The 13902-nt window shown below is 35.0% G+C and overlaps 3 protein-coding genes across 3 annotated transcripts; all 3 read right to left on the reverse strand.

The window, feature by feature from the left end:
• Positions 1–624: 624 nt before the first annotated feature.
• On the reverse strand, positions 625–2016 carry LOC102578250 (uncharacterized). Its single transcript, XM_006358071.2, has 4 exons — positions 1675–2016; positions 1499–1581; positions 1111–1225; positions 625–1016 (listed from the first exon to the last, which is right to left on the reverse strand). Exons 1-4 carry the CDS (start codon positions 1940–1942, stop codon positions 760–762), a joined length of 723 nt encoding a protein of 240 aa, XP_006358133.1. The 5' UTR covers positions 1943–2016; the 3' UTR covers positions 625–759.
• Positions 2017–2815: 799 nt separating this feature from the next.
• LOC102587751 (uncharacterized) lies at positions 2816–4701 on the reverse strand. The gene is made up of 4 exons (XM_006358010.2): positions 4368–4701; positions 4035–4117; positions 3801–3915; positions 2816–3220 (listed from the first exon to the last, which is right to left on the reverse strand). Exons 1-4 carry the CDS (start codon positions 4648–4650, stop codon positions 2961–2963), a joined length of 741 nt encoding a protein of 246 aa, XP_006358072.1. The 5' UTR covers positions 4651–4701; the 3' UTR covers positions 2816–2960.
• A 197-nt stretch (positions 4702–4898) lies between these two features.
• On the reverse strand, positions 4899–11178 carry LOC102588070 (MACPF domain-containing protein CAD1). The gene is made up of 6 exons (XM_006358011.2): positions 10650–11178; positions 9205–9443; positions 8451–8646; positions 8129–8312; positions 7337–7491; positions 4899–5700 (listed from the first exon to the last, which is right to left on the reverse strand). The coding sequence occupies exons 1-6, from the start codon at positions 10932–10934 to the stop codon at positions 5065–5067; spliced, it is 1695 nt and encodes a 564-aa protein (XP_006358073.1). The 5' UTR covers positions 10935–11178; the 3' UTR covers positions 4899–5064.
• Positions 11179–13902: the final 2724 nt, after the last annotated feature.

The following is a 13902-nucleotide window of genomic DNA, read 5'->3' on the forward strand; positions in this document are numbered from 1 at the left end:
AAGTTACTATTTATAATGATGCAATATTTATGATGTCTACTAAATATCTATATATTTTTAAAAGACACTATTAAATAATACAAGATAATAAGTATTGTCCAAAGTTTAGGATTGTTAGCGCAATTTCGATCAAAATTCGAATATATTTTCCCTAATTTTTATAAAGTTCTTCAAACTTTTTATTATTACTTTTATCCACCCTAGAAGTTCCACCCTTTTTAGCTCCCGTGATGATTCAAACTCGCAATCTTTGACTTGAAAGTGCACCCTTTTTTGCTTTCGTTGCATAAGTGAGGATGCTAGTCATCATAGTCTGAACTTGTCGATTGACATTCCGATCCTGATCATTCATAGATATTCGGCGCTTTTATTCATAGGTTACCATTCCTGATAGCCGCAGCAACCTTAAAGAGGATGAGGTGCTTACCTCCGTCAAGTTCTTCATTTTGAAAGACGGCACAGTTGGGTAAAAACCAAATAATTTGCTAAAAGAAATTACTCTTTATTTCAATTAATATGACGATTTTTATTTTGAGATGTTGCAACTTTCAGGTTATATGCTTCACACCATGACCTGGCTAATTAAGTTCGAACGACAAGACCTCAAGTTCTCTTTAAATTTGTTTAAATAGAAACATACGTCAAAGTAAAAACATATTCGTTGTTATTTTACAAAACCGAAAAAGAGAAACAAGACTAGTATATATAATGTCAAAATCTTTGACTTATTAATCTGCTAGCTAGCATGCACTCTTTGATCTATGGAAAAGGAGCTATCTTCTTCATTTCTACATCCTCAACATGGATCTCAAAGCATTTGCCATGCTGTTTCCAGTAATCCGCCTCAGGATTAATCCACTCTGGCTCCGCTATCTCCAGCCTCGTTCTCTTGATTGCATCAGTCGACATATTGTACCTGTCATCTCTCTTCTGGATTAGCTCTGGCTTCACCATCCCCAAATTCACCGCCTGTGGAGACATCATCAGTGATGGTGGCCCAACTGGTAGCTTATCGCCTTTTTCATCCCACATTAAATATATAAACAAAATCAGGAATATATATCTTTTGATTTATGCTGTGAACGCTCGAATCAGGAATGTTACCGTTACCTCTATCTGTTTGCCATGTGCACCAGAATTTTCCATACGTTTTTGCAAAATTATCAAGATCTTTTTTCACTACCATCTCTGGAACCCTAGGATTCACCCACAATCCTGATTTTACCTGCCCCATTTCCACAAAGATCAAATAACAAATAAGTTCCTCAATTTATTGCAAAATACTCATATTTCAAAATCTACCGTATATATAGGGTAAACCAAGAGAGATCAATTGAAAAAAAATGAAGGAATTGAATAATATCCTAGCTAGTTGTGGTGCAGGGACTGTTCCATCCTAAACCAAACCAGGGATCTCGGGTGCGAGCCTAGTTCTGGGCATTAAATTGTTGTACTGTTGAATAAGTTTGCAAATTAGTACTACTAAAAAGGAACAAACCTCGTAAGCATGAGAGTGCCAAAGTTTCTGTTCTTCTTTAGGCAAGGTTTCAAAGATACGATCAGATACTATATACTCCACTCCTATACACAAAAATGAAAAATTCATCACTTATCAGCAAAATAGAAATTCCAAAACGAAAAAGGCAAATCTGAATAATATAAAAGGATAAATACCGATAAGTCGGGCGGTGGAATGATCAGAATCGTAAACAGCACATTGTAGAAAATCCTGATTGAGTCGTGTGACATAATGATGAGTTTCAATTTGTCGATTCATGTCATGATTGTAGAGTGCAAAAGTGCAAACATGTTGATTCATTTGCTTAATTGGTTTCAAAGACTGCAGCATTTGAGCACCTTTATCCAGTATGTGTTGCTCCGTTGTCATGGTCTTTCCTGGCGGTATCTGCTCCCCATGGCTCCCTGCCGTAGTTGCAGCCATAGATTGGATCAATACAAAAAACACTAAGAAAAAAAAATTAAAGTTTGAAATAGTTTTTATGAAAAGATAGGAGATTGCTCTGGAAAGATGTTGATGATGTTCTGTTTTCAGGGGATTTTGAAGAGGATTTGTGGGATATGTAGCCAGGTGGACATGCAAGAGGGTATGAGGTGGCAATTGGATGCCACGTAGTAACGTGTGTTAAGCATTTGATGACACGTATTCAGTATTTGTGTTTTATGTGAGATGGATAGAATCATGGATAGAGTTCATCAAGATACAGAGAGTAAAGACAAAAGATCATAAAAAGACAAACAACAATTAACATATTCTGTCTTATTCAATAACGAGGAAGTGGTAATCACTCTTTCATTTTTAATTAGAGGTCTTGAATTTGAATCTCTGTTGCGGAGTTGCCTCAGCCTACGAAGCATAGTGGTCCACATTTCTATAGTGGACATAATTTTAAAATCATCTTTATTATTTCTATATCAAACCATACAAATAAATTGAAACTAGCGAATATCTAAGACTTGTTTTTTTTAAAGTACAAGTTTCACTTTTTTTACCTCTTAAATTTCATACATAATTAAACGATACTGCATAAATTATAGTATATACATTGCAACGGACGAGTAATATACATATTTAATCATGACATTACATATTTGCGTTCCATTAATTGGTTATTATGAGTTTATATGACATTGAAACTCGATGGCCTAAGGTGATACATGTACTTGATATATATTTTCAATATCATATGCTCAATATATTATTACCGACAAAATAGAGTTGTTTAGATAGTAATATTATTATTGACAAAATAGAGTTGTTCAGATAGTAAACACTCCTCACTTCCAACCGAGGTGGTGAGTTCAAGAGTTATGCTACTATTAAAAGAGATGTTCAATCAATTACATTATTCAACACATAAAGCATGGATATACTATACTAATACTACATAATAATTGATGCATATATAGAGAGACATCACTATACTAATTGATTATATTTTTCATGGAAAAGGTGCAGTCTTTTTCATATCAGTGAGTTCCATATCAATGGCAAAGCCTTTGCCAGTTTGCATCCAGTAGTTTGCATAAGGATTCATGGTGGTCTTTGGCCCTGCAATATCCGCCCTCGTCTTTTCCAAATCCTTTGAAGAAATGCCATATTTTCCGTCCCTCTTCTTCACTAGCTCTGGTGCCACCATGCCTAAATTTACACCTTGTGGAGACATCATCAATGCAGGTGCTCCAAGTGGAAGCCTATCACCTGAACCACCACCACAATATGAGATTTTTCCTATGTCAGGCAACAACTCGCACGACATTAATGTATAGTGTCTTATTTATAACCTGTGATAGTAGATTGTTTACTGTATTTTAACATAGAGAGATGACCCCAGCAGTAAAAGAGAAGTAAGGTTCAGGCAAATAGATCCTATTTCGATTATAGGACTGAGGTTCTACACAGAAAAGGGTATTTGAAAGCAGAGTAAGTATTAGTAGCATAACAAAAAGGGGTTCCTCGTGGGAGAATTGATGAGTGCTAGTACGTCTGAGACTTCTTAATCGGTTAGTTGTAAATAGCCCCAGGGCTATGGGGTAAAGCATTACCTCGGCCCCCCTTGTTTGCCAATTGAAGAAAAACCTTATATGGCTTCAAACAAGCGAGAAAAGCCCTTTTCTATCTTATTAGTCAAGCTCGCTAGCTGCAATTTCAACAAGTTTAAGCCTGGGGACGAGTCTCAGCATTTCAGACGGAAAGATTTTTTATTTTTTTTTGTGTTGAAACATACCATTCAAAGGCATAATTTCTCAAAATTAAAGGAAATAAAGGTATTACGACTTGCCACGATCAACTTGCCAGGTGCACCAAAACTTGCCATAAGTTGGAGCAAGATTCTTCAGTTCTTGCTTTTGGACCATCTCTGGAACTTTTGGGTTCACCCAAAGTCCTGCTATAATCTGTATATTCAAAATATTCAGAGTTTGCAAGTAGACATTTTACCCCTTAAGTATTAATTTGTCAATTTCATAGTTTTTGAATAAGTTAGAATGTCATGAACAAAATGGAAATCAATTACCTCGTATTCATGACTGTGCCAGAGCTTCTGTTCTTCTGCTGGAAGAGTTTCAAAGATTCGATCTGATATTATATATTCTATTCCTGCACTATCACAAACATTCACTACAACCAATATCATCGGCTTAATTCAAACTTAAAAGCTAGCTCGAATTGTCCAAGACAATATAACCCATCGCCAGCCGAGACAGAAACTAATCACCATTACAGGTTTTTTTCACAGCAAATTCATGAAAAAATTATGCTATAGGAATCATTGAAATAGTGAGAAGATCGACTCAACATCAAACAAATCAAGAATTAAAATGAACCCAGGAGTCAATTAATGAATTACCAATAAGACGTCCTTTAGAATCGTCGGACTCATAAACAGCACACTGGAGGAAATCCTGATTGACTCGACTCACATAGTGGTGCGTCTCGATCTGTCGAGTGATATCATGGCTGTACATAGCGAAAGTGCAAACATGTTGGCTCATCTGCTTGATGGGTTTCAAGGACTGCATCAATTGAGCGCCTTTGTCTATAACATGCTGCCCAATTGACATTGATTTTCCTGGAGGAACAGAGCCGTCACCTGGAGGCATCGCCCCTGGTGCCTCATCACTAGAAGCCATAATATGGTTTATGATGAAAAAATTGAAGAGTACTCAATTTTTCTATGATTTGGGAGAGAAGAGAAACTGAGAATTATAGAGGTGGAAGAAAGGACGTGGATACTTTGTTTAGATCCCACGTAGCATTAACTAGCATGTCATAAATTAGCCTACGTACTCCAGTTTTAATTCGTTTGTCTGATTTTGACTTTTTTTTTTAAGAAAAAAACATTTTTAATTCAGTCTCAGTACAGAACAAGTTTGTAAGATGCTGGAAATTTAACATAGTATACACCCAAAAGTAGTACACTGATCTGGTGGCTATAAAATAGCCTTAACAAAAATGAATGATCAATGCTAACATAATTTACAGAAGAATAACATGATATCTAAACTATCCAAAGAATGCTTTAATCTCACATACAACACAACGCATTAATAATTCAACAGGGAATACTTCACTCTTAGCACAATTTTTCCTTTATCAACTCCAAGTTTAGCTCCTGTTACCAACCAGTGTCCTGGTGCATCCTGTGGCCCCTTTGACATTTCTGTCATGTCTACAATTTTTGCCAATTTCCCTGTTTGGCTGGAAGTATCACCTTTCTTGTTTTCGTTCTGAAGTGAAGTTGAAGAACCATCAATCCTTTGTACTGCTGATAGATTTGATGGACTGTGATCCCATACCGATCTTCTTATTGTACAGCCAGGTACCTTGGAAAAGAGGAGTTTAAGATGCAAGACACTCTTGGCACCAAAATCCCAAACACCAAGCTGAGCCCCCGTCACAATGTGAACACCAGAGAGATCTCCAATGGAAGTCTCAGTATGTTCAATTGGTGCTGTGCTTACATGGGAGAAATTTTTCCATTTGATTGGTTCAAACCATCTGCTATCCTGCTCTTCAGGGCCTTTCCATTTTGGGGCACCTATAGCCATGTGTGCATCCCAGTGGGGTTGAAGGATCTTAGGGAGGGAAACAAGGTGCTGCAAATTGACTGAAAGACGGTTCTGCTTGTCACCTTCTAGGCTGAGCCTGAGCCCTGTCACTGGCTTACGACCCACTGTCACCTGAAAAAGTGGTGCTGTGATTTAGTGAAAGAATAATATTTGAACTTGCAACGAGTTGATATTGATCAACATTTATCTAGATAAGATTTCCACACTGATAACCATCCAGTAATCCCCCAACCTAGAAGATCAGCTCGCTATTCCAATGCATTTTTACTTCTGCAATATTCATGGTTGGAAGCGCAATGTTCTTGTAGTTTCTTATTTGTTTAACTCATAAGCTCCTTCATGTTATGCTTATATCCAGCTCATATTGTGACATAAAAATTCTAAATCATACTACTATGTCGCTCTCTTATAAAGACAATGTTTGGGATCATCAAAATAGTACTCTTCCGATTAATCCATTATTTATGAATTGGTAAGAAAGCATTTCAACAATATTACAAGGTAAATGAAGTGTGGGAGTCATTCCAGGCAAGGTATCTTTTATGTGAAGCTTGAGCACGAGTTGCTTTGACCATGTTGGAGGGTTTCACTTTGCTCAAAATGCTTTAAATATTGCCCATGAATAAACAGGGAAAGTTACAAAACATGCATGTATGCATGAGTATATTCAAGTTTTGTTTCCATTTAAGTAACTTTTGTTTTCAGAGAGCTCCTTGATATTCAATGCTGTGGGAATTGATTATGCTGATTAATTTACAAAATTTTAGGGTAAACGGCAAATGATATCTAATTTGTTCTTCTTTCCATATTGTTTCTGGTTCATCTATGGCATTGCATAGCATTCCCTATGATGATACTCAAATAGTCATAATACAAGTAGCAGTGCTGGTGAATAGAAACTGGTTCCATCAATTGGGGCAGTTGCCTATACAAGTCTTCATAATTACTCCAGTTTACTGCACTTGAGCCGAGGGTCCTTTGGAAACAGCCTCTCTACCTCCACGAGGTTGGGATAAGATCCACTTGTGGGGTTTCACTAGGTATGTTATTGTTGTTGTTGACTATACAAGTCACCCAGTGGTAGGGACTATTAACTTGTTTTTTTTAACAGAGGAATGTTCACAAGAAATTTTGAGGTTGTGATTACAAACAAATGCATCAGTCGAGTCCTAAACTACATTAACACAGTAATACCAATTGCATGCAAAGGACGGTTACTAGACAGTTGTTCCTAAATCCACATTCCATAGTGACCATATATGGACAGAGACCTCAGCAATCAGATAGCTGGGACAAATTTAATCCTTCACCATTCCAGAACAAAAATATGCTATAGCACATTAGACTTATAGTTGATTTATCATTAAACAAGGGAAATCAACATTTTCTGTGCCGGTTCCACTATTAAACCCTTTGGATATTGTACTCTGCCAGTTTTCTATAAGCTTACTACATATGAATTCATCATGAAGTTACCGTTGCACATCTTTTTGGTTTCACTCTTCTTAATAATTAAGATTGTAAAATAAAACAAACAACAACATACCCAATGTAATCCCATAAGTTTTCTAGAACTAGTCCAGTTCGTACTTTTTCATATTGATCCTCCATATAAAGGAAAAAATTACAAGCACAAGGTACGTGCATGCAATATTGGAAAGCCAAGATCCTTTGGCAATTCAATGTCAAATATTTCAGCTGTAGCTAGTGATATGCTAGGAAATCTGGACAAAAGTATGAAGAATACCTGATCCGGGCTAATATAGAGCTTAGGACCCATCAAACTGAACTGTAGGGATGAACATACAGGCTCCTTTCTTTGAAGGTTATTTTGCTCTGGAGCCCACACACGAGCTATTTGGAAATCTAAGAAATACTGTAAATCTTCTATTGGTGGCTTGTCTGAAAAAATTATAATGAAATACATCAGACGACAATAGACATGTTTTGAGAAGTTTGACTCATATTTAGAACACAAACAGGAAATTCTCTAAGCCCACACACACATGAAAATTATTTGCATGTCAGTTATTCAATCTTCAACACCCATCCCCCCAAATACAGTTTTTTCCTAAAGATGACGGACGCAAAAGTCACGTCAACTCAGAGTGCTGTGAAATCTTTTGTTTTACAGAACATAAAAAACTTGGAATGTGGCTTTTCTGCTACTCCCTTTTCCCATTTTATAGCTCTTTTCAAACATTTTCAAATACTATAATTATAGAAAGTTAGAAACTGTGAGTACTTTGTGTAGTTTCTAAATATGTATCACCTATTTCACAAAAAATAAATAGATGTTTTCAGCCTAGTGTTGCATACCCCTTCAAGCTCTCAAGGTCGGTGGGAGGACTATTTGAGATGCATCTGAAAATAAAAGAGTAACCCTCAAGAACTACAGTACAATCATTCTGGATTACCACTATTAATTATTTTCTTGGAGTTCTTGCTCATTTGATTTCGAAAAGTAAACCAATAGAGAATGAATCAAAATCTGCATGCAAATGAAGAGGAATCAATAGTAATACGATACAATACTCACATTCTAAGTATAACTCAATTGCGCGGCTCAGGTACTTAATTCCAGGCACCTCTTCAAGAAATGACACAATGGGAGTAAAAGTCATGTTGATCACATCTGGTGATGTTTCTACAGTGCTTGCCCACTTGTCATGACTCTGCTCCAGGTCATCACCTCCTCTTCTGCGAAAAATAACTGTAACATCCTGCAGTAGGATAATTCCAATAATTTTGAATGTTCAATATACAGAATATGGGAGTATGTTGAAGAAACAGATTTCAAGAAGTCAGTTGAACACTACTGTATCCAAAAGCCTACCATTTGAGACATAAGATATGCTAACCTTGTCCTTATATCTTAAAGGTCCGGCACTTGAGAGATTCTTCGAATCAGAGAACCTCTGCTCTCCAATGTCGTTCACATAGTTTTCAATGTCTGAAACTAACAAAGGAGATGACTGGTGTTGTTTAATATAAACTACATCCCTACCACCGATCGTCGCGGAGGTGACAATATGGGTGCCATAGTTTTCAATAAAGCTGAAAAAAGAATATCAATATCAGAAACAGCAAAGAATTGGTCAAAGAAATCGAATTAATGCCTTAATTTATTCTTGGATCAGTGAGGCTGTTTCTCATATAGATATCGATAAGCAGGTGTACTTCAAAAGCAGAAAAAACAGAGTTCAGCACATGTTGGGCATATTATACATCCACAATTTCTCATACATAAGTTCGGGGCATAAGAAGCTTGAATTCGCAAAGAAAGATTCTTCTAGCTGCACATAGCTATTAAGGTTAACAACAGTAAGAATTTACAGGGAATACTATTTGGAGCAAAAGAATATCAATGGTACTGGAGCACAGGTACCTATAAATTCTTATAGGTCACCCCCTCCTCAAGTTCATGCAATTTCAGAAAAGAAAGAAAAGTAAAAGATGCAACAGTTGCACCACAGAGAAATGACAACTGCTTATATTCTTCCCTGATCATTAGAAAGAAATCTGAATGCGATAATACATTGCTATCAAAAGAAAATGACGCAGTACCATTAAAAACCAAAATGTTGAAATGTAGGCTGATGTTAGATACTTTACCTTGCCAGTGATGCAGGATCCCAAGAGTATGGAACAGCACGCTTGATTTCATCTCGTAGAAGTAAATCAAACTTTACTAATCTCACTGTAAAGAGTGGGATAACATGTCCAATCATGGCAAGAGATTTAGTAGCTGCCGCATCTTGTTGCCATGAACCAGTGAAGTTAAACATGGAGTTAAAGCTTCCAAGTGGGACATCTCCAGATATATTGGAGATTGCATTGAAGTGATTTGCCATCTAGAAATTCAAACACGAGGCAATTTAAATACATAATTAATAAGACAGGATTAAACTGTAAACATCTCCTGCAACTGCAAGTACTTGCTGGAGAAGGAGCATGGATATTGAGATGGATAATGCTTAGTAAGAAAACAGAAGCTAGGTTGGTATCCTGGAAATAACGCAAAAAAAAACTGCCTATTTTTGGAGGGGAGGGTCATCACTATTGTGTTTTTAAACTCTTTCAGTTCTCATAGTTGGTGAGTCCCTTCCCGTGTGCACTTCGATTACACCTCCCCTTCTATCAGTGTATAAATTTAGCAACAGGAGATAACCTCAGAAAATGATCATGCAAGAAAATCAACTATCAATTCTTATATAGAAGATAGTGTCTATGGTTCAGGAAGAATACATACTGATCCAGAAAATGACATGTTTTCATACTGAAGTAGCAAAAATGGTCACTGGGAAACTAAACTATCCGCTTAGCTATATGCGTGCATTTTCAACAATTTCTACATAAGGTGACAAGATGATATCTTGTGCAGAGTCACATATTATGACTCTTGGCCTTGACACAAATAAACGCGTCAAATGTTCCATATAGGCTACTTCTCAAATTCTTTCAAGTTCATCAAAGTTTTATGCACAGCTCCTTGAATGCCCATTGGAGATTACTGTAGTAACCATTTTATCAACAATATTTATCAGTATAAACAAGTAGAGACCCCTCCAAGTCTCGTGCTTGAGGACAACCAAAAAAACAGCATTTTGAGTAATACAGACAACCCCACTTCACCAAGCCAGGAAAATAGACACCAAAAAGGGGTCTTCAAATAAGTGGAAGAGCTCCATGATTCAAATACCAGAGGAACTATCCAATTGAATATAGATTAGAGGAATCATAAAAACACTGTACACACCAAAATCACAGCAGTGTACAATCACTATGATCTAGTCATCCAAATCTCCATTAAGCCTAAACTCAAATAGTTTATCTTACCTTGACCATCATTACCATATTACACAAAAACAAGAAACAAATACCAACCCTTACCAATACAGCTATTTAACAAATGCAGAAAAAATTACCTACTAAACAAAATTAAGAAATTGAAAAACCAAACAACTACAACCAATTTAGCACATCATTTAATAAACTTAAAAGATGAGGACCACACACATAATCTAAAAACTCCCAAATTGATAGGAAAGTGAGCTGACCTCATGGAAGGTAAAAACAGGTGTGGCCTCAATGGTTCTCAACTCTTGTGAACATTCAATGTCTACAGTAACATTTGGCAGCAAAATACCCCCATCTGGGTGCAAAAGATCCACACGATTTTCCTCATCAAGATGAACTAAACGAGACCCTGGAGCCCCTTTACAATACAGAAGCCTAATATCAGAAGTGACATCAAATCCCCTACCCAGAGCTTGGATTGAGTTGCTGAGAGTAGTAATTAAAGCATCTGAGGCAAAACTTTTCTTGGGGTTTGAATCCTCCATACAAAGATTGTTTATTGGCAACAAACACAGCAGAGTAGTACTGATGGTGACTTGTTCTTCATTCCAATTCCAAAAATTATCAATAAAGATTGAAACTTTTTGCTTTGTTTTGGTTCAATGGATAGTAATTTCTAGTTTTCTTTGGTGTTTTTGTTGAAATTGTTTGTTTTTTTGAATGTTGTTGTTTGGTGAGTCAGAGGTTGGACTTTGAACTTTGTGAATTAGTTGGTGTTTGTTCAGTTGACTGCAATAATGGCAAAGAAAACGCGTTGGTTTGTGTTGCTTCAAGATTCCCCAATTGACCAGTCTTCCATTTTTCTATTTTTTTTTATTTGATCTTCCATAATATTAAAGTTTGACTAATTTAAATTTATAGTAAATGATTATTTTTAACAGCCTCTTTCCATGAAATTTTTTGAATAGACATTTCGTTAAGGATAATTAAATATCAATCATTTCATCACAATCGAGTTAGTGAGTCTTGTATTTTCTTTCTTCAACCTTGCTTCTTTTTCTATAAAATGGTAAAAGAAAGGTAAAATGTTGCTTTATCTTTTTTGTTTTACCACTTTAGTTTATAAGAGAAAAAAATAAAACCATTGACTTCTTTTTTGTTAGTGAAAAAGAAGGATAAATATTCTTTTGGTTTTTTATTATTCTTTTCAATCTAAAGGAAGCTTCTCTTCGCCCCCCATTTTTTTTTAAGAAGTCAAAAAAGAGAAAATTGTTCTTTCTACTTTTCTTAGTTTTAATTTGTTTTGTCTTATTTTAACTTAATATAAATTTAATAAAATAAATAAGACTTTTAAATCTTATAATTTAAAATTAATAATATATCAAAATACTCTTTAAATAAAAAAAATATATGACAAATAATTTTCACTCACTACCAAAAGCAAATCAATTAAGCATGATGTGATGTCCAATAGTTTGATTTTCACCCAGAAGATGAACTACACTTCCTTCTAAATTGAAAGTCAAAAGTATATCAAAATCAAATATTATGTTGAAACTTTTTAAAGTCACACCATATTTATAATCACATGCCCATATTAATTAACAGTCAAAACTTTCCCATACATGCACCTTTTTTTACTAGAGAAAATGATCAAATTTACTTTTGAACTTTGCAAAATGGTTCAAAACATAAGAACATTTAGATTGACAGCTAACATAAATTAATATCATGACAAAACATAAAACAATAAAATAATGAATCTATTAAGATGGTAAGAAAGTAAAAAAGGTGTAAAAGGTTTTGGATTGATGTGCACGCTATTTATTTTTGTTGTCCCTGTCATATATAGTAAATAATCAAAGTAAATTTGATTAAAATCATTAGAGTTTTATTTTTTATTTTGATGTTCGATATTCGCATTAGAGCTTGATTTTTTTTATTTGTGTCGCTATAGGGCCTCATTCAAGGGAATTGCTCTCTATCAAAGATTTTTTCGAGACTTCAATTTGAGACCTCTGATTAAGAAAGGAACAGCCTTATCTATTGATCACATTCTTTGGTGATTTTTAAAATCATTAAGTTGATTATTCATAATGTAAATTATACGTTATAGACTTGTTTTTTTCTTCTAATACTTTTGTCAAAGGCGTGTCGATTTTAAATGTCAAGTTGGCTATATAAAATTTTATGATGATTGTAAATTGGAATAGTGCAAACCTATATTCAAAATTCTTTTTATTTTTTTGGAAGTGCATATTCATGCCTTTAAGAAATTGGACCAGTTGGTTAACCAACTAAAAAGCAAAGTTTTTTTTTTTTTTGGATTTTGAATCACGCCTATGGACCATATATATACATTGAAAGCTTACGTACAAATTGAAAATTTAAATATTGGAAGTCAACTACGTACAAAATTTGCATTTGTATTTGCTATACCTAAATATGGACTATGTTCTAATATGACATGCAAATTGCAATATATAATTATTACCCCCAAAAAAAAAAAAAAACATGTCAAGCTCACACTAATATATTGAAGTGAATACACCCAATAGAATATCCGATAAGCCAAAGATGTTAATTGAGTTAATATAACCAATTATTATAATTATTTTAGAAAGTTTAGGAAGACCAAACAATCATTTTAATATTAAGTTTACTATAGTAGAATAATTCCAACATGAACATTTTAATTAAGAAGGCAAAGAGATAAGCCTTATATATACGTGAACTTTAGAATGTGAAACAAAAGGTAAAATAATCGTGTTGCAGCTAGTTGATAGAAAATGTATAACATTTTGGAGACTAGTGTAGTCTCTTGTAATTTGGTTTAACATTAGGTCATTATTTTTGTATGGATGAATTTACTTGAGCTTTTCTGGTGCAGGGTGTGACATAATGATCAAAGAAGTAATTTGAGTATTTTTAAGTTCAAATTATTAAAATTAATATGCGATAAACATAAATCATTTTGAGTAAATAATATAGGGAAAACTGTATATAATAGCAAACTATTAATTCAAATTAAATGCTATAAATATAGTTTGATTTAATTGTACCTCATAGCAAACTGTTGCTATTTCACCTCTCTCCTGGTGAATCTCGCTCGCCACTCTCGTTCTCTCCCTCGCCTCTCTCATTTTTTATACAAACGCAAGTGTATAAAGTGCGTTTGTGTTTGTATAAAGCGAGAGAAAATTGTATATATACATATATTTTCGTTCCCCGCTCTCCCCTCTCCCAGATCTCGCTCGCCACTCTCCCAGATCTCGCTCTCTCACTCGCCTCTCTCACTTTATACAAAAAACGCAAATTGTATAAAATGCGTTTGTGTTTGTATAAAGCGAGAGAAAATTGTATATATACATATATTTTCGTTCCCCTCTATCCCCTCTCCCATATCTCGCTCGCCACTCTCCCAGATCTCGCTCTCTCACTCGCCTCTCTCACTTTATACAATTGATCTTTTTGTATATGTATACCAAAGCAGATTATACAACTGTTTTTTTT

Source organism: Solanum tuberosum, unplaced genomic scaffold (genome assembly GCF_000226075.1).
Source record: "Solanum tuberosum cultivar DM 1-3 516 R44 unplaced genomic scaffold, SolTub_3.0 scf00265, whole genome shotgun sequence".
Taxonomy (NCBI): domain Eukaryota; kingdom Viridiplantae; phylum Streptophyta; class Magnoliopsida; order Solanales; family Solanaceae; genus Solanum; species Solanum tuberosum.